Source organism: Elgaria multicarinata, chromosome 3 (assembly GCF_023053635.1).
Source record: "Elgaria multicarinata webbii isolate HBS135686 ecotype San Diego chromosome 3, rElgMul1.1.pri, whole genome shotgun sequence".
Taxonomy (NCBI): Eukaryota; Metazoa; Chordata; class Lepidosauria; order Squamata; family Anguidae; genus Elgaria; species Elgaria multicarinata.
The window spans coordinates 154,491,019-154,515,676 of NC_086173.1; the positions used below are offsets into that span (position 1 = coordinate 154,491,019).

At 46.1% G+C, this 24,658-nt stretch overlaps 1 protein-coding gene across 1 annotated transcript; it reads right to left on the reverse strand.

Moving 5' to 3' along the window:
* Positions 1-1,771: 1,771 nt before the first annotated feature.
* LOC134395588 (zinc finger protein 485-like) lies at positions 1,772-21,163 on the reverse strand. The gene is made up of 9 exons (XM_063121749.1): positions 20,975-21,163; positions 19,819-19,945; positions 18,554-18,667; positions 15,666-15,848; positions 12,394-12,525; positions 12,040-12,043; positions 6,879-6,938; positions 4,132-4,238; positions 1,772-2,635 (listed from the first exon to the last, which is right to left on the reverse strand). The coding sequence occupies exons 1-9, from the start codon at positions 21,071-21,073 to the stop codon at positions 1,836-1,838; spliced, it is 1,626 nt and encodes a 541-aa protein (XP_062977819.1). The 5' UTR covers positions 21,074-21,163; the 3' UTR covers positions 1,772-1,835.
* Positions 21,164-24,658: the final 3,495 nt, after the last annotated feature.

The following is a 24,658-nucleotide window of genomic DNA, read 5'->3' on the forward strand; positions in this document are numbered from 1 at the left end:
ATGCCCTCTTCATCACAACAGTTAAAGCTGCAGGGGCCCTGCCCTCTTTTGTATCTGGTCACTCTAGGCAGGGCTCCTGCAGCTTTAACTGTTGTGATGAAGAGGGCATTTCACCAGGTGCTGCATGTATCCAAATGACACCTGCTGAAATTCCCTTTTCTGTAGAACTGTTAAAGATACAGGAGCCCTGTCCTCTTTTTCATATGGTCACCTTCACAGCCAGCACAGAAATGCATGCTACTAACCACTTAACCGGCTAGTAAATTTTGTGGGCTTGTTTATAAAGCTGCTCTAATCACACACACAGACACACACGAATCAAGAATCCTCTTTCTGGTATAAGACACCCCGTGAATGTGAATGACAGGCAGGGCCGGCCCAAGACATTTTATTGCCTGAGGTAAAAGTCCAGATGATGCCTGCTTCGCCCCACAATTCCATGTATAGAAGCCAGCCACTTGTACCACAGTTGTGATGGGATAGCGTCATCCACCACACCTGTGAGCAAGAAGATAGCTTAGGGGGCGCAAGTCAGGCTATGTGGCACATACAGCCACAGCTGGTGTCTAGGGTAGGCATGTTTGGGCAGCTGCCAAGGCCGTCCCAGTAGGGGTCCACTGATAAAGAGGCCCTGGACTTGCTTTGCCATGGCAACCGGCTTGTTCACCTGTCTCTTGCTCTGGCCCAGACAACAGTAGCAGAGAGAAGGAGTGTGCTAGGAGGGTAAGCATCCAAGATGAACCAAAAATAAAAGAAAAAAGGAACACCTCAGGATGCTGTAGACAAATTTATTGTAAAAAAGCCCAATGCGTTTCGGCCTTCTTCAGGGGGTTGTAACAATGACTGCAGAAATTATTTACAACAGGCTGTCTTGTGTCGCCAGTGTATAGACACAAGACAACCTGTTGTAAATAGTTCCCACAAACATTGTTACTACCCCCTGAAGGAGGCGTAACAGAAACCAAGAGGCCGAAACACGTCGGGCTTTTCTTTTTATACAAGAGAGAAGAAGGAGCAGCAGATGCCACGGCCTACTCGCTCACTGGCTCTCTGCCTGTCAAGCAAGGGGGAGGATGAGTAATAGCAGCTGGTGACAATGGTGGTGAGAAGATTCACTGAGGGAGTTGGACCATTGAGGGTGTGTTCCCAACAACCCTCAAAAACCTGGAGCTGGCACTCCACCTCGCTTTTGTGGGCCCCTCGCTTTGCTCAGCGGTAGTGCCAAACCAGAGACAGGTTCAAATCTCTTCCTCCTTCACATTCCCGGTGCAAACCCTCCGTTTAATAAGGCTTGGTTATCTCTAGAATGCATATCGTCATTTTAAGGTTTCCGCTCTCTCCTGAGAGAGTTCTCTCATGTATGAAGAGGGCTGGCTAAAACCCTTCGCCACCAGGCCTGCATTGTCCGCCAAACTGAGCACAACCCACCAGTAGCTCAGGAAAACCTCTCCTTCTCGCTGTCTGCGTGTGGACAGCAAAAACAAACGGTTCTGCCAAGTCACGGGCAGACCAACGGGTCAGAAATAAACGGGCCGGGCTGTCGCTCAGTGGCAGAGCACTTGCTTGGCATGCAGAAGGTTCCAGGTTCAATCCCCGCCATCTCCAGGTAGGGTGAGGAAGGTATCCTGCCTGAAACCCTGGACAGATGCTGCCAATCTGTGTCAGCAATACTGCCTAGATGGACTCAGCTTAAGGCAGCTTCCTGTGTTCTGAAGTTGGGCAGGCCACGTTCACCCATAAAACCGAGCAATTTTCTGGCTTCAACCCAGTATGCTTTACCCCATTCGAAAGAAGAGTTGATCTTGGAATAGAGCTTTCCTTAGGGGGCAAGCCGTTTATACGGCCTCGCCCGCACGGGCCTTCTCGTGCGCCGTCAGGCCAGGATTCAGGTCGAAGCGCTTGCCAGGATCGGAGTATTTCGAGAGGCCCTGCCGGGCGTGGATCCGCTCGTGCTTGAGAAGGCCCGAGCTCTGCTTGAACCGCTTGCTGCACAGCGCGCATTTATACGGCTTTTGCCCCGTGTGGTTCCTCTTATGCCTCGTAAGGCTGGACTTGTTGCTGAAGGTGTTCCCACAATCCGGACACCGGTAGGGCTTTTCTCCGGTGTGGATCCTCTCGTGCTTCACAAGGTTGGAGCTCTGAGAAAAGCGCTTCCCGCAGATCGAGCAGCTGTACGGAGTCTCTCCCGTGTGGGTCCTCCCGTGGACGAGGAGGCTGGAGCTCTGCTTGAAGCTTTTGCCACAGTCCGAGCAGATGTACGGCCTCAGGCCCGTGTGGTTCCTCATGTGCCGGATGAGGCTGGAGCTCTGGCTGAACCTTTTCCCACAGTTCAAGCAGCAGAAGGGTTTCTCTCCGGTGTGTTTCCTCTTATGCCTCGTAAGGCTGGATTTGTTACTGAAGCTGTTCCCACACTCTGAGCATTTGTACGGCTTTTCGCCAGTGTGGGTCCGGTCGTGGGTGAGGAGGGCCGACCTTTTCTTGAAGCATTTCCCGCAGTCAGAACACTTGTAACGTTTCTCGGCTGTGCCGGGCCTTTCATGATTCAGGAGAGTCGATTTGTCGCCGAAGCTTTTGCTGTAGATGGAGCAGTAACGGGGATCCTCTCGCCCATAGATTCTTTCGTGCTCATTGCCTCCTGGGACAGAGAATCAGAACGTCAGTCTTTACACAGGCATAAGGTCAAAGCAAATAAGAAGAAACGTACTGGATCAGGCTGGTGTTCTGTTCACACAGTGGCCAATGAGCTGCCTGTGAGAAGCCCGTATGTAGGAAGGCAGTGCAATAGCTTTCAAAGCTATGTTTATTTTGCTAAGAAAAGTCATTCTAGGCCAACCTCTTTCAGTTGGTGGGAACTATTGGGAATTAAGGGGCTGGAGCATCTCCCCTATGAGGGAAGGGTACAACAACTGGTATTGTTTAGCTTGGGGGGGAAAGGAAGCTAAGGGGAGACCTGATAGAGATGAACAAAATTATGCCTGGTGTGGAGAATGTGGATAGGGAGACATTTTTCTCCCTCTCCCATAATAGGGTCATCCCATGAAGCTGACTGGTGGGAGATTCAGGACAAACAGAAGGAAAGACTTCTTCACACAGCGCATAGTTAAATTATGGAACTCACTACCACAAGATGTAGTGATGGCCATCAATTTGGATGGCTTTAAAGGGGTGGTGGTGGATAAATTCCTGGAGGCAAAGGCAATCAATGGCTACTAGCCCTGATGGTTGAGTGCTATTTCCAGTATCAGAGGCAGTAAGGCTATGGACACCAGTTGCTGGGGAACATGGGTAGGAGGGTGCTGCTGCACCATGTCCTGCTTTGTTGGTCCCTGGTCAACAGCTGGTTGGTCACTGCGTGAACAGAGTACTGAATTAGATGGACCCTTGGTCTGATCCAGCATGACACTCCTTATGTTCTTATGGTTGACTGAGTGCTGACAGTGGCTGTCGTTGGGGAAGAGGCATATGCCATTCGCAAAATGGCTACCATAATAGGCATGGCCAGTCACAAAATGCTCATGTCCCAGAAGGTAATTGGTAAGACTGAAGAAAAATAACTTGCCCAGGAATCTAAGTACAAGGCAGAGATGGTGGCTAAGCTCCAAACATTGTTTTGAAACAAAATAAGTGCCTGCCAAGATGGCTGCCAGGAAGATCTAGCACCTGATGATAGTATTATTATTATTATTTATTTATATAGCACCATCGATGTACATGGTGCTGTACAGATAACACAGTAAATAGCAAGACCCTGCCGCATAGGCTTACAATTAGGGGGACAGGGCCTCTCTGGCTGGACACGCACTGGCCCAGGCTGTTGTCTCTTTCTCTCGGCTTTGTTTCCCAAGCACTGGACTGAGACAGAGGGATGAGATAACAGTCTTCAGCCCAGAAGTCTCAGCTTCTGCCTTTGGTTCTTCAAACTCCGACAGCAGGCCGAATATAAATGCCGCCCCACCCTCAGAAATGGCCACCAGGGAGCCCTGGCAACTGACGGCAACCCCGTGGAGCTCACTGGAGAAAGGTGGAGGAATACAAATGTCATGAATTCAAACAAAGTCCTCCTGGGAAAAGAAGCCCACCCTCCAAAGAAGCCCACTGTCCAAATCCAAGAGAGGAGGAAGGCATCCTTACCCAATGAGATGACACTGCCGTGGTCTTCCTGCATGATGGCTCCCTCCACAGCCCTTGGATTGGAATCCAGCAAAGCCACTTGACCCTCTGGGAAGGACAGAACCGTACTTGTGGGGAAAAGATAAGTTTTGAAAAAAATCCATATTAGCCAGTCCGTGGAATTATTCCAAACAGGTTTCAACAGGCAGGTCTGGGAAAAATTTCCTCACAATCAGCCAGGGTGACAACTGCATGCGCTGAGCCTTTTAACTCCACAGTCGCCTCAGGTAATCAATTAGAGTTAAATATTGATATGTTCTCAACCGGTTCTCTCTGCTGCTGCTTCCTCTTTGCGTATTCAGAGAATACCCACTGACCTTCCCAATTAGCACATCATGCGTTTGGTTAAGTGGGCTTGGCCCATGAAAGCTGATGCTACAATAAACATCTTTTAAGGTGCTGCAAGACACCTCAAAGACCACAAGAGAGTGTGGTGAAGGGGTTAGAGTGTGGGACTGGGGAGAGCCAGGTTCAAATCCTGCCATGAACCTCACTGGTGACTCTGGGCTTGTCACTTTCTTTCAGTCTTCTTTCAGCAGGGTTGTTGTGAGGATGAATTAGAGGGGGAAAAGAAGCACAGGTGCCACCTTGAGCTCCTGGGGGCGGAGGAGGAAGAGGAATCATTTCTACATTTGGGTAAAACTGGAGGCAAATTCCCTATATAGCCAGGAAGCTCACTGCTTGATTTTGAGCCTAATTTACTTCACAGAGTTGTAGTGAGGATAACACATGGGTAGCAAGAGAACCATGAATGCTACCCTGAACTCCTGGAGGAATGGTAGTGTGGTGTTTTTTAAAAAAGCATGCAAAACATGCCTTCATAAGAACTTAAGTGCTAGCAGAAGATCAGGATCTGAGTCTCTCCAGTCCTAGTCTTACAATTAAAAACGTAAGAAGGGCCCTGCTGGATCAGACCAAGGGTCCATCTAGACCAGCACTCTGTTCACACAGTGGCCAAACAGCCATCGGCCAGGGACCAACAAAGCAGGACATGTTGCAACAGCACCCTCCCACCCATGTTCCCCAGCAACTGGTGCACACAGGCTTACTGCCTCAAATACTGGAGATAGCCCACAACCATCAGGGCTAGTAGCCATTGATAGCCTTTGCCTCCAGGAATTTATCCAACCCCCCTTTTAAATCCATCACTACATCTTGTGGTAGTGAGTTCCATGATTTGACTATGCGCTATGTGAAGAAGTACTTCCTTGTATTTGTCCTGGATCTCTCACCAATCGGCTTCATGGGATGTCCCCTGGTTCTAGTATTATGGGAACACTTCTTTCTACCTCCCCTCAGGGGATCCAGAGTGTTTCCGGGTTCCCATTCAAGAACAATTGGCCAGTTAAGTAGTCACTTCTATTGTTTATAACTGCTTTGGGTAATATCAGCCCCCTACAGAATTTGGAATTCACCTCCTCAACTTCCAACCTCAGCCTTTACAAATCACATATCTGCTCCTCCCCACACCCTCAAAATGGGTTTAATCTTCATTCTCAACACTATTTTTAAAGCACTTTTATTTTAGCACCACCCTTTAGCCAAAAAGGCTCCCAAGGTAGCTTACAAAAATATTTCTTAAGACAGTCACTGCCCACAGGCTTACAATCTAAAAAAACATGACACAAAAGGAAAGGGGATTGGGAGGGAGAAGGAAAAAAAATCAAATTCAGGCACTAGGTTCTTAGTTGCACTACACCTCTTTCATTAACAATAAGCCCTAAGAAAAAGAAGGAGTAAATAGATTTCTCTAACAAAACATTGCCACTTTTGTCCCTGCCAATGTCTTTAACAGAACTTCAAAAAGTGTGAAGAAAACAGATACAGGCACACCTTATCTCTCCCATAGTAACACTAGAAGTCTAGGGTCATCCAATAAAACTGATAGAAATGAGATTCAGGACAGGCCAAAACGAAGTACTGCTTCACACAACACATTAGTTGATAGAACTCACTGCCAGAAACTGTGGCAACAGCTACGGACTTAGAGGAATTTTAAAAGGGGATAACTAAAAACACCGTCTAGGGACCATAGGATTGCTCCCTAAATTAGTTATATAGCACCATCACTACACAGGTCACTTCAGGGTAACAACAAGATAACAGGTCCCTGCCCTGAAGAACTTACAATCTAAAATTCAATACGGAAGACTATATTAGGAAAAGTGGAAGATGGAGACAATGGTAAAACAAGGGAAGAATATGCATTCTGCTCAGTTTGGTAGCCAGGCTGCAATTAACATATGAAGCTGCCCCCTCATTCCAACTTCACCTAATGAATTTCTGCCTGTCGTTCCGCTGTTGAACCCAGAGAAGCCTAAGAGACTATCGATGATTGGTAGTGAGTGTTATGCTTATATTATCTCCAGGATCAGAGGCAGGAGGCTCTGAATACCAGTTACTGGGGAAGTAGAGTGGGAGAGAGCTCTTGTCCTACTTCTCGGCTTCCCAGTGGGGATCTGATTAGCCAAAGTGGGAAACTGGACTAAACAGGCCTTTGGTCTGATCCAATACTGCTTATGATATGGGGGGTGGAGGGCAAACTGTCAAAGACGACAGAACATTTTAGGCATCAAATAAAGTGAACCCACCACCCAATCCTTTTGTCAACACTTCGACATTTTATTTTAAACAAGTATCCTGCAATGCATAGTACTTTGCACTTTTCCAGCCATCAATCACCACCTTACCTTACAGCCCTTGCTTACTTGTTTAGCAATCCTGCGATCTTCTCGGTCTGGTTGAGATCTCTGGTGCTGCTTCTTTTCCTCCGTCAGGAAAAGGTTCTTCTGTCTCCTTCAGTATCAAACACGCTTTAAAAACAAAACGAAAACCCGCCCTCCTTCTGTTCCTATTCCGTGCTAACCGGTGAAGTAGACTACCCAGCAAAAGCTAGCTCCGTCGCCACGGTGACTAAAGCGGGCGAGAATCGAGAAAGAACATAGTTTGATTTTTTTTTTAAAAAAAAATATCGCGGTTGCGAGCAGAATGCAGTTTCCAGAGGTCGTGTGCACAACAGAATAGTTAGTTAAGAAGCATCAAGGTGCCACTAATCCGAATCAAGGAAACTGGACGAGCGCGCGTGCACCCGTCCGACAAAGCAGCTTATTAAATGCAAGGATCTAAAACGGGGATGCTTCCCCACCACCACCCTTTTTGGGCAAAATAGCAATTAAATCGATCTTGCTCAATTTCCCCTTATTGTTGTGTGGGGTTTGTTTTTTTCCCCCCTTTCCTTTTTTAAAGGCGGCTTTTCCTTTGTTTTCCGCTTCCCATCATGTGATGGAAGCCAAGCCAAAGGACTGGCAAATCGAGCCCCTACTAATCTGCTGTTGGAGCACATGGATGGGATGGATGGATGGATGAAGGAGAGGCGAGAGGGGGAAATTGCAGGAGGATACAGCGCCTGTTCTTGTCAGAGAATCAATCAAGACATTGATTCCCCCCTGTGCAAAACAAAAAAAGCGGGGGGGGGATTTGCCCTCCATCTCTGTAAAATACAGAAGTTTATCAAGAGATTGAGGGGAGACATGACAGCACTCTTCAAATACTTAAAAGGTTGTCACACAGAGGAGGGCCAGGATCTCTTCTCGATCCTCCCAGAGTGCAGGACACGGAATAACGGGCTCAAGTTAAAGGAAGCCAGATTCCAGCTGGACATCAGGAAAAACTTCCTGACTGTTAGAGCAGTATGACGATGGAAGCAATGACCTAGGAAGGTGATGGGCTCTCCCACACTAGAGGCTTTCAAGAGGCAGCTGGACAACCATCTGTCAGGGATGCTTTAGGGTGGATTCCTGCATTGAGCAGGGGGTTGGACTCAATGGCCTTGTAGGCCCCTTCCAACTCTGCTATTCTATGATTCTAGGAAGCTACAAGGACATCACCTTCAGAAGGGCTGGAGGAAGTGGAAGGAGAGACATTTCTCATAGTAGAATCTGAAGATCAGTCATCAGTAGATTTGAGTCATGATCAAAGTGGGGACTCTGTGAATAGTGATGAAGGAGACCCATTGTGGACAGAGGTGATGTCTTATTAGTGTGAAAGATGCCAGAAATGGATTCCAGCAAGTAGGATTCCCTAATTCTTAATATTTTAACTATTCCCCTTTGTGAATTTGAGCTGTGTGCATGTGAATCATAGAATAGCAGAGTTGGAAGGGGCCTACAAGGCCATTGAGTCCAACCCCCTGCTCAATGCAGGAATCCACCCTATATCAGGGGTGGGGGTGGTCTGGGGACCATTTTTGGCCCCAGACAAACTCAATGGGCTGCACACACCCCTTTATACTGTTGTTTTATACTTTGAATTGTCTTAATTTTGTAAACCGCCCAGAGAGCTTCGGCTATTGGGTGGTATAGAAATGCAATAAATAAATAGTTGCTTTAGGGTGGATGCTTGAGGGTGGATTACTGCATTGAGCAGGGGGTTGGACTCGATGGCCTTGTAGGCCCCTTCCAACTCTGCTATTCTATGATTCTTTGAAATAAAAATAAATAAATTGGGAGGGGAGCTGCCTCGGCCATTCAATCCGGCACTGCCCACACAGGTGATGCGCATGAAGAGGGGGATGTGCACACATGGAGACCCTCCACACAAGGGGAGATGCTGAGCCCATCATGAATTTGCATGGGACAGCTGGTTTTACACTTTATGTAGATGATTTTACCCTTTGTACCACGTCATTTTAAATATGGCTCTTAATCTTTGTGAACCGCCTAGAGAGCTTCAGGTGCCAGGTGGTATAGGAATGTAAACAACACAGGACCCTTGAACACACCCTCCAAGTGCACAACAGTAGGGGAGATATGAAACCTTTGTATAGATTGTGGTCAAGATACTGCCACATGTCCATTTGGTGTAAGACTGTTCCGCTGTTCATAGAGCAAATACCCACATGCCTTCCTTGTATTTCCTTGTTACTTAGCTGGGGGTGGGCAGCCCTCAATCCAGGTGGGGGGGCACAACCTCTCACCCACCTGGGAGCCAAATCCAGCCCTCGGTCATGTTTACAGATTGTGATGCGTGAGGTATTATTTATTTATTCTTGCATTTATATCCCGCCTTTTTTCCTGCAAGAAACCCAAGGCGGCATACACAATCCTCCTCCTCTCCACTTTATCCTTACAACAACCCTGTGAGCTGGGTTGGGCTAAGAGTTTGTGAATGGCCTAAAGTCACCCAGTGGGTTTCCACGGCCGAGTGGGGTCTAGAACCTGGATCTTCCGACTCCCAGTCCGACACTCTAGCCACTACAATTTAGTGGGTGATATGCAGCCCTTATAGCCTAAACAAAAACTAAGCTAATAACCGTTACCCAGAAGACCTTCTCTTCTGCTGCACCCAAACTGTGGAATGGCCTCCTGGGAGAGATTCGTCAACTTAACAGTCTTCCAGAATTTAAGAAAGCCATAAAGACTGATCTCTTCCAGCAGACCTACCCAGTTGAATTTTGAGATACCTTAAAGCCAGTGTGCTGTAGTGGCTAAGGTGATGGACAGGGAATTGGGAGATCCGGGTTCTAGTCCCCACTCAGCCATGTAAACCCATTGGGTGACTTTGGGCCAGTCATACTCTCAGCCCAACCTACCTCACAGGGTTGTTGTTGTGAGGATAACATGGAGAAGAGGATTATGTACGCCGCCTTGGGTTCCTTGGAGGAAAAAAGGCGGGATATAAATGTAATAACAATGTGCTGCCTTTTAATAATATATTAGTTTTACATCATAGAATCATAGAATAGCAGAGTTGGAAGGGGCCTACAAGGCCATCGAGTCCAACCCCCTGCTCAATGCAGGAATCCACCCTAAAGCATCCCCGACAGATGGTTGTCCAGCTGCCTCTTGAAGGCTTCTAGCGTGGGAGAGCCCACAACCTCCCTAGGTAACTGATTCCATTGTCGCACTGCTCTAACAGTCAGGAAGTTTTTCCTGATGTCCAGCTGTATGTTTTTTTAATCAGTTCTATGTATTTTATGGTGTTTTGTATTTGTGTAGTACCCTGCCTCGATCCAGAGGGAGAGGCAGGTAATAAATATTATAAACATGAGAAAAGGATAGGAGTCAAAAAACTCAGAATCTGAAGGAGAATCTTTAGCATGGCCTGTGATTAGAAAAGCCAAAATGGAGGCAGGGCAGGAAATCTTTTATTTCTCCTCTAGAAGCCTGGGTGGCAGCTTTCTGTGTTTCCCCACAGAGCCAAGAGGCTACTTCCAAGATGGATTGCTCCTAATGCTACCAATCAAAAGACCTTGTTGTAGCTATTCCATCTTGATAAATTTTCTGTAGCAAGAAAAAGAGGATGTGGTGGGAAAACACTTGAGGCTTACAAACAGAAGGCGACATTGCAAAATTCTGTAAATGAGGCTGAGCAGTTGTAGAACAAAAGCTTTGGGTAACCACTAGATTCCCATTGCACCAGTGGTAGATTCTGCTAATAAGTATGCAGTCCTTGAGACTGCCGTTTTCATGGAATATCTTCACTGTCATTCCCCTTAACAACACATTGCTTTCTTTTGTTTTTTATGGGAGGGTGCCTTTGCGGAATGAATGCTGATTTGTGGACAGACTCTGAATTTGCTTCCAGCTTCTTATTTGAAAGTTCAAATCGGAGTGAATGAGGAGCTACAGGATACATAGAATCACAGAATCGCAGAGTTGGAAGGGGCCTACAAGGCCATCGAGTCCAACCCCCTGCTCAATGCAGGAATCCACCCTAAAGCATCCCTGACAGATGCTTGTCCAGCTGCCTCTTGAAGGCCTCTAGTGTGGGAGAGCCCACAACCTCCCTAGGTCACTGATTCCATAGTCGTACTGCTCTAACAGTCAGGAAGTTTTTCCTGATGTCCAGCTGGAATCTGGCTTCTTTTAACTTGAGCCTGTTATTCCGTGTCCTGCACTCTGGGAGGATCGAGACGAGATCCTGGCCCTCCTCCGTGTGACAACCTTTTAAGTATTTGAAGAGTGCTCTCATGTCTCCCCTCTATCTTCTCTTCTCCAGGCTAAACATGCCCAGTTCTTTCAGTCTCTCTTCATAGGGCTTTGTTTCCATGGCCCCGCCTTCTTTTCTATCTGGTCACTCTTCATCGCAATAGTTAAAGCTGCAGGAGTCCTGCCTAGCATGACCAGACACAGAAGAGGGCAGGGCTCCTGCAGCTTTAACTGTTGTGATGAAGAGGGGCTTTCACCAGGTGCTGCATGCATACAAATGACACCTACTGAAATTCCCTTTTCTACGCCACTGTTCAAGATACAGGAGCCCTGTCCTCTTTTCCATAGGGTCACCCTAAGCACCATGATGCATGGAGGCCCCCTGGTAAGCACAGGCTGAGGAACATGCCTCCCACCAAAATAGGCAGAGGTCACTCCTGTTGCTCCTATACATTATGTCTACTCAACCAGTGTGGTGTAGTGGCTAAAGTGTCAGATTGGGAGTTGGGAGATCCGAGTTCTAGTCCCCGCTTGGCCATGGAAGCCCACTGGGTGACTTTGGGCCAGTCACAAACTCTCAGCCCAGCCCACCTCACAGGATTGTTGTTGTGAGGATAAAAATGGAGAGGAGGAGGATTATGTATGCCGCCTTGAACTCCTGGGAGGAAAAAAGGCAGGATATAAATGCAAAAATAAATAAGTAAGTAAATAAATAAATAATTGAATATATAACAAGTTCTGAGCAGGAGATTGTCGGATTAGACTTTGAAGATGTAACGACGCATCAAGTTGCCGAAAAAAACTTTATTTCTTTCTTTAATGCAAGAGAAGGAGAAATCTAACCTTAGTTGAAGTCAGGAACCTTAAGGCTTGGATGGGATGAGGTAGAAGGAATACGGCCTACCTTCAAGGCTTGAAACGCAAACCCCGCCCCCCTCACCGCACTTGAGAGAGACGGCAAAGGAAAGGGCAGGTCCAAGCAAACACTACATACAAGGAAGCGAGCTGGAACAGGGATGGGGCTAGGCAGGCAAGGGGTAACAAAGGCCTGGAGGTCAGCCTCATGGGCCACGGCCAGGGCTAATCTGAGGTCAGTGGATGAGGGCTGAGGCAAAACCCTCCTGCCCAGTTGCTGACAAGAGGGCAAGCACCCTCGCGTGCAGCCTGTCCAGGCGCACCTCGACCTGGTCGAGGCGTTGGCCAATCAGGAGTTTGCTGTTCTTCTGGTCCTCTTCCTCCTCCTCCTCCTCCTCTTCCTCCTCGTCTTCTTCCTCCTCATTCGGTGCCATCATGCCAAGCAGGCCTTCCATGTGCTCGAGGAACTGGCTCTGCCTGTTCAGGAACTGCAGCAGCTTCTCTTCCATCCGGCAGTGGGCAGCCACGAGAGACTGAGCCGCCTCCAGAATCTTGTCCCTCGTGGAGTGCACTGGGGTGGGTGAAAACCAATAGGACGGTGAGAAATGGAGGTGGCGGGGGAAGCAACGCCCCCTTCCAGCGGCCCACCACACTCAGGACAAGCAGGTCTCCATCTTCCTCATACTTCCCCCACTTTCTACTCTATCATCCTCAGCTTCTTTCTCTCGCAAGCCAGGGGTGAACTGACCTCACCCCTTGCATGGAAGCCATCTTCTACAGAGACAGACTGGTGGTCCATCTAGCTCAGTATTGTTGATACTGAGAATTGTTCGGGGGGGCGGGCGCGCTTTCCTAGCCCTATCTGGAGGTGGCAGGGATTGAGCCTGTGATCTTTGGCATGCAAAGCATGTGCTCTCTCGCTGAGCTGCAGCCCCTTCCCCTTAAGCCAGAGGTGGGCACCCTGCAGCCCTCCACTCGAGTTCATACAGGTGCAAGGAGGGCCAAGTGTGTGGAATACATTATTATTATTATTATTTATTTATATAGCACCATCAATGTACATGGTGCTGTACAGAGTAAAACAGTAAATAGCAAGACCCTGCCGCATAGGCTTACAATCTGCTAATGTGTAATTTAGCAAATGTTGCTTTCTTTTCCAGTGTACAATGTTAACGAACAACCAGGAGTAAAAATGGAGGCACAGACAAAGTGTGAGAGAAAAGGGGGTGGCTGAGAGAGAGAAAAGGGGGTGGCTGAGAAAGAGAAAGAGAGAGAGAGAGAAAAGAGGGTAGGACAGAGAGAAAGAGAAAAAAAGGGGGTGGGACAGAGAGAGAAAAGGGGTGGGACATAGGAAGAAAAGGGGGTGGTGCAGAGAGAGGGGGTGGCGCAGAGAGAAAAAGAGAGAGGAAGGGGTGGCATAGAGAGAGACAGTGAGAGAGAAGTGGGTGTCACCTGTTTCTGGCTATGGTCTCACCTGCCATCAAGATGTAGCCTGGCAGAGAAAAACTTTCCTTCTCTGCCTTAAATGACGGCCCATCATTCAACTTTTTTTATTTTAAAAATCGCGCACCGTCCAATATGTTTATGTCCCCCCCAGCTTCCCAGTTACAGAGTGAGTGTACATAATCAGCGATCCTGAACATGCACCTCTACTTATAGACCACTGGGTAGAATCCAACGTTTGGCCTATGTGGAGTAGGCTCTCTGAAACAAATGGAATTTAATTTAGCCATGACTAACTGAAGTCTCATCCCTTTCGACGGGTCTACTCTACATAAGACTAAAATTGGATGTTCCCCATTAGCAGGGCTCTGCTGGTTCAGAGCCAGCTTCACTTACGCCAATATAATTCCCAAGAATTCCAGCAACTAAGACAGGTGCTAGAAGATGGTCCAATGGAAACTATCCAGTTGTCCAATGAGGGACCACAGACTAGCGTCTGTCTATATGGGTCTTAATGTATTCTGCCTACATCCATCTGCCTCTCTTTATGCCTGGAACTACATTGATGGACACTTAACCTGGTATAATCTCTCTCTCTCCCTCTCCCTCAAGAACATAAGAGCCCTGATGGATCAGACCAAGGGTCCATCTAGTCCAGCACTCTGCTCACACAGTGGCCAACCACCCATTGGCCAGGGACTAACAAAGCAGGACATGGTGCAACAGCACCCTCCGGCCAATCTTCCCCAGCAACTGGTGCACACAGGCTTATTGCTTCGAACACTGGAGATAGCATACAACCATCAGGGCTAGTAGCCATTGATAACCTTTGCCTCCAGAAATGTATCCAACCTCCTTTTAAAGCCATCCAGATTGGTGGCCATCACTACATCTTGTGGTAGTGAGTTCCATAATTTAACTCTGCGCTGTGAAGTCCTTCCTTTTATTTGTCCTGGATCTCCCACCAATCCGTTTCATGGGATGACCCGGGGCTCTAGTATTCTGAGAGAGGGAGAAAAATGTCTCCCTGTCCACATTCTCCATACCATGCATAATTTTGTACACCTCTATCATGTCTCCCCTGAGCCTCCTTTTTTCCAAGCTTAACAATCCCAGCTGCTGTAACCTTCCCTCATAGGGGAGATGCTCCAGCCCTTTAATCATTTTAGTTGCCCTTTTCTGCACTTTTCCCAGCTCTACAATATCCTTTTTATAAGTGTGGTGACCAGAACTGTACACAGTATTCTAAGTGTGGTCGCACCATAGATTTCATAGAATAGCAGAGTTGGAAGGGTCCTACAAGGCCATCTAGTCCAACCCCCTGGGCAGTACGATACTTGCCGTTTTATTCTCAATTCCTTTTCTTATAAAGCCTAACATGGCGTTTGCCTTCTTTACAGCGGACGCACGCTGGGTGGCCATTTTCATCGAGCTGTCTACCCCTCTTCACAGCTCTCCTCAAACCCCACCTTTCCCATGAGGCTTTTGGCTTCACCCTCTTAATCCTCAGCTTCTTGCTGTAACCAAGCTCACCTATGCTTTTGGAAGTCTGCCGGTTTGCCTCAGAGCCCAAAGGACCACAGCTCACCTATAAAGTGCCTGTGCTTGAATATCCCTTGCCAAGGTCCTACCTCATGTGCGTCGTCGTCCTCCTCCTCCTCCTCCTCCTCCTCTGTTGGAGGTGAGGCAGGTGTCAGCAACAGAGGGGGCTTTTTCGGCTGTGGGGTCCCAGTGGGTTGAACGCCCTCGTGAAGAGGGCCTGCTTGGCACCAAACGTTTCTTAAGCACCAGGCAAAGAACTGCTCACGTCATCAACACGCTTTTAGCTCAGGGTGGGGAATCAGTGGCCCTCCCACCGCTTTGGACCACAACTCCCATCAACCCTGACCAACATTCATGTTTGCCGGGGCTGATGGAAGTCATAGTCCAGCAACATCCGCACCACAGTTTTACTGTTTCATCGGCCACTTATTACGCTGGTTGGTTTTCTGTATTTGCTCCAACTACTCCCTTGCTTCTCCCGCCTCAGCCTTTTTGGGCCCATTCCACTGTAAGCCCTTTGGGAGCAGGGACCTATCCGTTGTCGAGGGCAACATACGGAGACCCGAAAATCCCACACCAAACAGTAACCATCAAGCGTAACGCTGAAGCGACTGCCCCAACCACTTGGACCTGAGAAGGGCTCGAATGGTGGAGCCGGACATCCCCTGAGAGCCGAGTGGGGGCAAAGGGATGATTCAACACACAGCGCAACAGAAGGCCACTCACTCATCCGCTGGAAGCTCGTCTGCCGCAGCGATTGCCGGCACCGCTGGCGTCGTCCTGGGCCCCTCCTGTGGTAAGTGGCCTTCGCCACTGAGGTCTGCTGAACAGCTGTAGCGGCTGGCACTGCTTCAGAGGCAAGGGGGACCGGGTGAGCATTGTTCATATCCATCTTCAAAGAATGCGGACCTGTAAATAAACGTTGCAGTGTAGAGTGCTCCCAATTCAGGCTTCCAGCCAGCCACGGTTGTTCTCTGGGATATTCCATTCCACTCCCTTGCAACCATCAGTCAACACTCCATGGCCAGCCAATACTCTTTGCCAGGACACTCTATTCCATTCCCGGCTGCATCCCCACGATTTCCCCCTCAGCCAGTCAGGATTCTGTGATCTTTAAAACCTTCCTCTTCTTTTCTTTTTTTATAAGGCCCAAACCAGCACAAAAACCCAGCCACCAACACAAATCACAGCAGCTAGACCCATCCAGTAAATACAGGAGCGAAAACCAACAGCAACGCCATAGGTACGAAAACAACAAAACCTTTAAAACGGAGGTAGCCGGAGCCTGCTGCCAAAATGAAAACAATGGAGCCTGGCTTCTCTAGGGAGAGTATTCCACTTCCAGGAGAAAACCAAAAGAGAGGCACCCGGGTTGAATGGAAAGCAAGAAGGGAACGAGTTCTTGGAGATACCAAAGAGAGAAGTATTCATTTCAACCCAACCTGTTTCAAAGACTGGGGGGCTCCTTCATCAGGAGCAAATTTGATAAAATGCAAACATATAGTGAGTTTGTTAGTGAGCAGAAATATGGACTTCACAGAGTTCCAAAAGGCTGCTAAGAGACCTGTGTCACCTAACCACAGTGAGTAGATTTTAGCAGGCTTTAGCTGACAAGACAAGGGCAGGCCTCATTCCTTAGATGGGCCTTTCATAGTTATGTCAGCCTTTTCTCACAGAGTCTTATCTCGGGACGAGCTGAGAAGTTTTCACTCCGACGAAGGCCAATTATTTTCCCAATTTAGATGTTTTGGGAACCTGTGTGAAGGGGGAGGGATGCAGCCTGTCAGCTCCTGAAAGAGAGGCAGGCAGCTAGCAGGAGAGCCTATCAGATCCAAGGCACAAGCGTCACGCTTTGGCCTCACTTCAGGAGGAACCGCGCAACTGGCCTGGAGCTTTGGCTGAAAGGGACAGCTTCCGTCTATCATTTATTTATTTATTGCATTTCTATACTGCCCAATAGCCGAAGCTCTCTGGGCGGTTCACAAAATTAAGACAATTCAAAACAACACAACAGTCTTTCACATTTTAACAGTCAGGAATTCCACAGGTGCTGCTCAGCTCTTCCCAGCATGGTGCAATGATCATTACCTGCTGATTTTCTGCCCGACATGCTGCTGTTAAAGATACACAATTCTTACCAGAAGAATAAGGAGGAGGAAGAGGAGAACAAACCAATGTACTAAGGGAATGGCATAAGCAGGCTGGAACTCTGTCATGGGCCCCCCGACAGAGTCCCAGCTATGACAGCTTGATTAGCTGGAAGGAGGTGTTTAGTTTCTTTGCATGTATAGATTCTGCATTCATTTCCCAACAATATACTGTCATCTTTTTGAATAAAGTAATAAATAATAATAATAATAATAATGGTGATGTATTTCTTACCCGCCTCTCCATTTTGATCAAGGCGGGGAACAACAGTAAATATAAAATACATAAAACTGAATTAAAACATAATATACATTGTTAAAACATCCTTAAAAACATTCTAAAAGTGGCTTGTTGTTATTATTATTATTATTATTATTATTATTATTATTATTATTTATATAGCACCATCAATGTACATGGTGCTGTACAGAGTAAAACAATAAATAGCAAGACCCTGCCGCATAGGCTTACATTCTAATAATTACATCTTGCTAATCAAAAGAACCTGATGGATGACTTAGACCTGGCAGGACCAGAAACCAAACAGAACCAGAACCCAGACTCAACCCAAAACACTGCAGGCAAACTCAGCCAGCTTACTAAAGTGTAAGTACAGCCACCACCTGGTGGAAGGAATAAAGTCACTGCTCCTGCTGAAGTGATGGTGGTGTAGGAACACTACCGAGCCAGTTAAAAATTAAACCCACCAACATAATCAGGTTAGTAGAAGTCTTACATATTTCAGCCTCAATCCATGGGGGCAAAAAATGAGGAGGAGGAACTATGGCCACGTTTAACCCTTCACAAAAACACAGGAAGTTGCCCGATACTGACCCTGTTCAGACGCCATTTTTGAGCTAAAGGATGGCCCTGTTCAGAAGACAAAAACGCCTTAACCAGCGTGGTTTAAGGTGTCTTCTGAACACGGCCGTTATGGCTTAGTGTGTCGTGTGAACCATTCCTAACCATGGTGGCTACATAACCACAGTTTAAACATGCTGCCATTTGCTGCAAAAGGGATAGCGGTCTAACCATGGCTTAGCATGTCATCCAAACAGGCCCATTTTGACTTAGTGTGTCGTGTGAACCATGACTTAGCGTGCCGTGCAAACCATTCCTAACCATGGTGGCTACATAAGCACAGTTTAAACACGCTCATTAACCATTTGCTGCAAAAGGGTTAGCGGCCTAACCATGGCTTAGTGTGTCATCTGAACAGGCCCACCGAGATAGACCCTTGGTCCATCCAGCCCAGTACTGTCAACACTGACTCCGACTGGCAGAAGCTCTCCAGGGTTTCAGGCAGAAATTTTCCAGCCGTACCTGGGAGATTCCAGGGATCGAACCTGGGACCCTCTGCATGCAGAGAGTGTTCTTCACCACTGAGCTATGGCCCCTTCAAATCAGCGTCCCCCTGGGAGTTCACCCTATCCTCAAAATCTGAGGTCCGTCATCAACCCACTTACCCAGGTTGGCATATGGTGGGACTCCCCTCTCCTCCGATTCCTTGGAGTCTCTCATCCATGGCTCTTCTCCGTGTTCCAACTGGGAAATAAGTTCAGGTTTCAGAACTGGATTTCCTGCTCAAGGAAGGAGGAGAGCAAAAGAAACAGGAAGTGGCACCGGAATCCACAGATTTTACTGCCCTCAGAGTCATCCCATGGCAGAGAATTATGCTGCGATGTGTTACGTAAATCAAGTCACCTTTCTCGTGAAGAAATTAATTTTTTCTCAAGTCTAATATGTCGAGCTTTAATCTTGCTGCTTGCAAGAGTGTGACTGGCCTAAGATCATACAGCCAGTTTCATATCTGAGTCAGTATTTGAACATGGGTTGCCCCAATCCTAGACCAACTGTGAAGGTTTGAGGCCTACGGAGGGAAGGTAATAACGTCAGGCCTTAGAGACCTGAGAGTTGTTGGGAGGAAGTATTTCCTGAGAGGAGGAGTTTCATTTCTCTGGTTAAGGTTCATTTCTCTGGTTAAGTTTCACTTCTTCAAAGCTGGCACACTACTTTCTGTTTTGGAGGAAGAAGGTATAAAAGAGAGGAGAAAGCTAGCCTGGGAGAGAGATGGAAAAGACCAGTGCATAAGGAAGGAGCCAAAAGAAGCAGCCTGAAGAAGTTTTTCTCCCCAATTTTATTTCCTTTTAATGCCTTTTGTATCACTTGGCTCTATTGACTAAATATCTTTAATTGTAATTTGCTTGTTTTAATATATTAGTAACCTGTTGTGTTCTAGCATGTGTCTAGCATGCCAATCACCCCATGTCTACAACCTAAACCCCAAGTTACCGGGGAGGGAAATGTGAAAGAAGGAAGGTGGGACTCTTAAGGAGGCAAGAGATCCTTAATAGATTTGCTCAAGGGATCCAGGACATAGAAGGAACCAACACTCTAATCAAACTTTTGCAAACCTGGTGCCCTCCAGATGTACTGATCTACAACTCCTATCATTCGCAGCCAGCATAGGAGTTACAGTCAAAGACATCTGGAGGCCATGCTGGTTGGGATTGATGGGCATTGCAATCCAACAGATCTGAAGGGCACCAGGTTAAAAGAAGGCTGCTCTAATCACTACACCACACTGTCCCCCAAGGCTGTCCATAACTCATTTACAGACACTGGAGGAAAGCCTCCAGCTGCCCACTGTTGGGGACCAGCTGGAATACTTGCTCTTACAAACCCTCCGATTTCTACAGGGGGAAAAAACATGGAGGAAAAGAATTATTACCCAGTGACTTCACATTGCTATAGTTCTCCTGCATCACAGCCTTGTAGAGGGTTTGCTGACTGGGATCCAGCAGAGCCCATTCGTCCTCCAGGAAATGAACAGCTGTATCAGCAAACGTCACCAGCTCCTGAAAGTAGGTAATACCATCAGACACAGTCCCCAGGAAAAACTGATCCTTCGATCCCAGCATCTGAGGACATAACTTGGCAGGTGGGGTGGGAATGGGAGATGAATTCTTATCAAGCTTTTATGAGAACTACATTAAAGAGGGATTGGACAAATTCCTGAAGAAGAAGTCTATCAATGGTTACTACTCCTGATGGCTATGTGCTACCTTCAGTCGCAGAGGCAGTAATTCTTTGTTCAACCAGTTGCTGGGGAACATGGGCAGGGGGGTACTGTTGCACTCATGTCCTGCTTGTGGATTTCCCATTGGGGCAGCTACTGGCCACTGTGTGAAACCTTGGCCTGACCCAGGAAGGCTTTTAAAGCCATCTAAACTGATGGCCGTCACCACACCTTGAGGCAGCAAATTCCATTTGTGAATTATATGCTTCCCAGTGGTTCTGTTCCAATTTAACTGTCACAGCTTCTGTCAGAGATCCCCAGAAATGTGGCCAGAAAGATCGTATATTAAAAGTACTTCTTCACACAGCGCTTGGTTAAATTATGGAATTGACTACCACAAGATGTAGTGATAGCCACCAATTTGGATGGCTTTAAAAAGGGGTTGGATAAATTCCTGGAGGAGAAGGCTATCAATAGCTACTAGTCCTGATGGGTATGTGCTACCTCCAGTATCACAGGCAGTAAGCCTACATCCACCAGTTGCTGGGGAACATGGGCGGGAGGGTACTGTTGCACTATGTCCTGCCTTGTTGGTCCCTGGCTGAAGGCTGGTTGGCCACTGAGTGAACGGAGTGCTGAACTAGATGGACCCTCGGTCTAATCCAGCAGGGCTCTTCTTATGTTCTTAAAATACTTACATTACAAATAAAAGTCCTGCCTCTTCACAAAACTACAGTTCCCAGGAACCCTTGAGGGCAAGGAGAGGACTACTGAACAGAATTTTATGTCTTATGAGGAGGAGGAGGAGGAGGAACGCTATCCCATCCCCAACTGTACACAGTTAGTTTCCTGAGTTCCCATATTATACCTGAGTCACACCTGTTTCAGCCATCTTCCTTAGCCGAGGCGAATGGGGAGATCTAATGATAATCACAAGCGTTATTCTATAGCCTGCAAGAATGAACATTGAGGAACATTGACTTCAGACCCAGCTCCTGCTAAATTGAGGGCAGTCAAAAGACCAGTAAGAACCATCATTCCTGGTAGTTCTGGGAAAGAGTGTCCTTCTATTTAACTTTTTACTTGTGCTGGGTTTTTTCTTCTTTGTAGACAACAAAAAAGCCAGAGTACATATACCGAGTTCAATAAATTACAAATGTAAAGTTTTAAATAATCTGAATTAACCAAGAATCTTAAACTAATATCCAATACATAATTCTGGCTGGACATCAGGAAAAACTTCTTGACTGTTAGAGCAGTACAACAAGGGAACTGATGACCTAGGGAGATTGTAGGCTCTCCCACACTAGAGGCCTTCAAGAGACAGCTCGACAGCCATCTGTCAGGGATGCTTTAAGGTGGATTCCTGCGTTGAGCAGGGGGGTGGTCTTGATGGCCTTATAGGTACCTTCCAACTCTACTATTCTGGGGGGGCGGAGCTGGCCGCCTGAGCAATGGCGGGTTTCTTCTGAGGCTCTAAGCGGCGTTTGCCGGAAAAAGCAATTATCTCTCTTCTAATGGGCATAAATCTTTGAGCAAACGACAGAAAATGATTATAAAAGTCACAGGAGCTGGAAAAGCTGAGAGATTTGAAGAAGGGAGGTGAGATGATTGATATTTAATACAATGTCTGTATAAACGGCAACACGATCGAAACCGAAAGTAACACTGACGCAGTTTAAAAAGAAGGAATTTATGCTTGCTGGACATTGATTTGTGTTATAACCTGTCATTCTTATCTCACATGGGAAAGATTGAAATGCTGGCTTTGTAAGGTGGAAGTTGTTGATTGGATTTATTGGCGTGGTGAGAAGGGGGGGAGAGAAGGTGGAAGAAGCTGCATTCGGCATTCGGTGAGGGAGATGTGGGAAGCTGAGAGGCTGCGAATGATTAAACTGATCCCCTCTAGTGAATGCTGTTGTGAACTGGATATTCCCCCCCCTCATGAAGAAAGAAAAAGTGTTTGATATATAACAGAGAAGCCAGCATAAGTTGCTAAGGAAGCGAGTTACACTCTAAGATTTATGCCCTACCCAGAAGAGTCCCATGCCTAACATTAAAAGAAAGATCAAAAGTTGGGCAAAGCTTAATATACAAAAAAAGAAAAAGAAAAAAAAAAAGAAAAAAGGAAAAAAGAAGAAAAAAAAAAATAAGAAACCTTCAAATTATAAAAAAAAAAGGAACTTTCAAATCATAATTCGGCATGCCTCTCCCTCCTGGAAAGGACAGCCCCTGGAGTTGAGCAAGAGGAGGAAGATAAAGACCCAGTCCCTTTGGATACAATACCAAATAAAGAAAAAATATGACTGAAGGAGGAGAAAGTGGTAGTAACCCTCCCTCGTTGTTGGAGATCAGGCCCATTATAGCTGAAAATAACATTGTTATATTTTAAAAAAAATGGATCAGCATATGAGTGAATTTAGACATTAATTGTGTATTTAGCGGATAAAAAAGGTGGAAAATTCGGATAAGATCAAAAAGATAGAGGCTAAAGCGGACTTGGACCAGAAGGAATAAGAGGCTTTTGAGAAATCAACTAATATACAATTTAAAGAATTGGTACTGTGATCGATTGCCTCGGAAGATTAATCTAGTAGATCTACTTTTTGAATAAAGCAGCTAAAGGAGTCGCAGGGAGAAGATCTTAGAGAAATCATCGTGAACTGGTTCAAGGAGCTGATGCCGATATATCAATAGACGGATTGGATCCGGATCGAGTCCATCGTGTGGGGGGGCAAAACCACAAAGGGGCAAGAGATATTTTGGTGAAATTTGGTAATTATTATAAAAAAGAGCAAATTATGAAAGAATTGAGATTTAAGAATCAGATATAATATAAAGGCAAACCAGTGTAAATTTACAATGATCTTTCTCAACGTACATTAAATTGGAGAAGTAGTCTTAAACTAATAATGGAAACATTAATGAAGAATGAAATTCCTTATGCATGGGGTTACCCGGTTTTTTTTAAGATTTACATATGGGAGGAGGGAACACAGAGTAACCTCATTGGATCAAGGTAAAGATTTGCTGAAGAGGCTGGGTCTGGATGGGGAAGCAGATGGGGCTGGAGTGGGTGGGGGAGGGAATGAGGCTGGGACATCTGGAGAGTAAGAGAATTGTTAATTATGTTTGGAGATAATTGCAAATAAAAATGCTAATATAGAAATCTGCCGGCCAGGCACAGCACTGCCTCCCCCCTCCCCCTTTAAAGTAGATGGCTGGAGTACTAGACTCACGGGGATATGGGGGGGGGATTAGAGTGGGGGGGTGGGGAGGGGGGGAAGGTAGGGGAGGAGGGATTGGGGTAGGAGGGTGGGGGTTTTATGTATGGAGTTTGTGTTTTTATGTAAGCAAGTTTGAACTGCTGAGCACAAGGGATCGGAAGAGATTTCAAAAGGGTGATTATGGATAAAAAGATAAAGGTATCAACACTCAATGTTAAAGGTTTAGGGGCAGTCGTGAAAAGGAAGAGAATAGAACAAGTGCTTAATAAAGAGGGATCAGATATTATAATGATCCAAGAGACACACCAAGGCTCCGAGAATTCGAATATGATAAAATTAAAGTGGCTAGCCTATTATGAAAAGTCATTAGGGACATCAAAAAAAAATGGAGTGGCCACTTTGATTTCAAAAAAAAGTGGGTTTACATTAGAAGAGGTAAAAAAGGATGATAAGGGTAGATATCTTATGTTAAAAGGTAAAATTGAGGGAAAGGTCTATACTTTGATTAATGTTTATGCCCCAAATGAGAGGCATAGAGAGTTTTTTATAAAGTTGTTTAAAGAAATAGAAGAATTTAAGGAGGGGTATGTTATATTAGCGGGGGATTTTAATATGGTTATGGATAATAAAAGAGACAGGTCAAATCCCACTAATGTTGAAAAGAGAAACAATATGACTATATTGAATAAATTAATAAAAGAAAATGATTATTTAGATTCGTGGCGCTTACTTAACGGGAATAGGCCTGGATTCTCATATTTTTCCCCAGTTCATCATACATACTCCAGGATAGATCATATATTTGTTTCAAAAGACTTTGCAACGAGGATTTGTAAAATGGAAATGGGGGTAATAAAAGTAACTGATCATGCCTTGTTAAGTTTAGAATTTACAGTTAAGAAAGATTATAAAGAGGCATATAGATGGAAGTTGAACACAAAGATATTGAAATACAATAAAATAGTAGATAAAATTCGGAAGGAACTGTCGGAGTCATGGGAAATTAATGAAAAAGGAGGAACAGCTGGGTCAGTCATTTGGGACACCATGAAGGCTGTAGCAAGAGGAATCTGTATTAGAGAAACATGTAGTTTAAAAAGACAACAACGTGCAGAACAGGAAAAGTTAGAGATAGAAATTAAAAACTTGGAGGAAAGATATTGGCGAAGTAAAGATAAATATAAATTAGTGGAAATACAAGCTAAGAAGAAACAATTAGAAAATTTAAATATAGAAGAGATTCAAAAGAATTTAATGTATATGAAAAGGGAATATTTTGAAAATAGTGATAAGAACTCGAGGTTGCTTGCCAAGCTCACACAAAA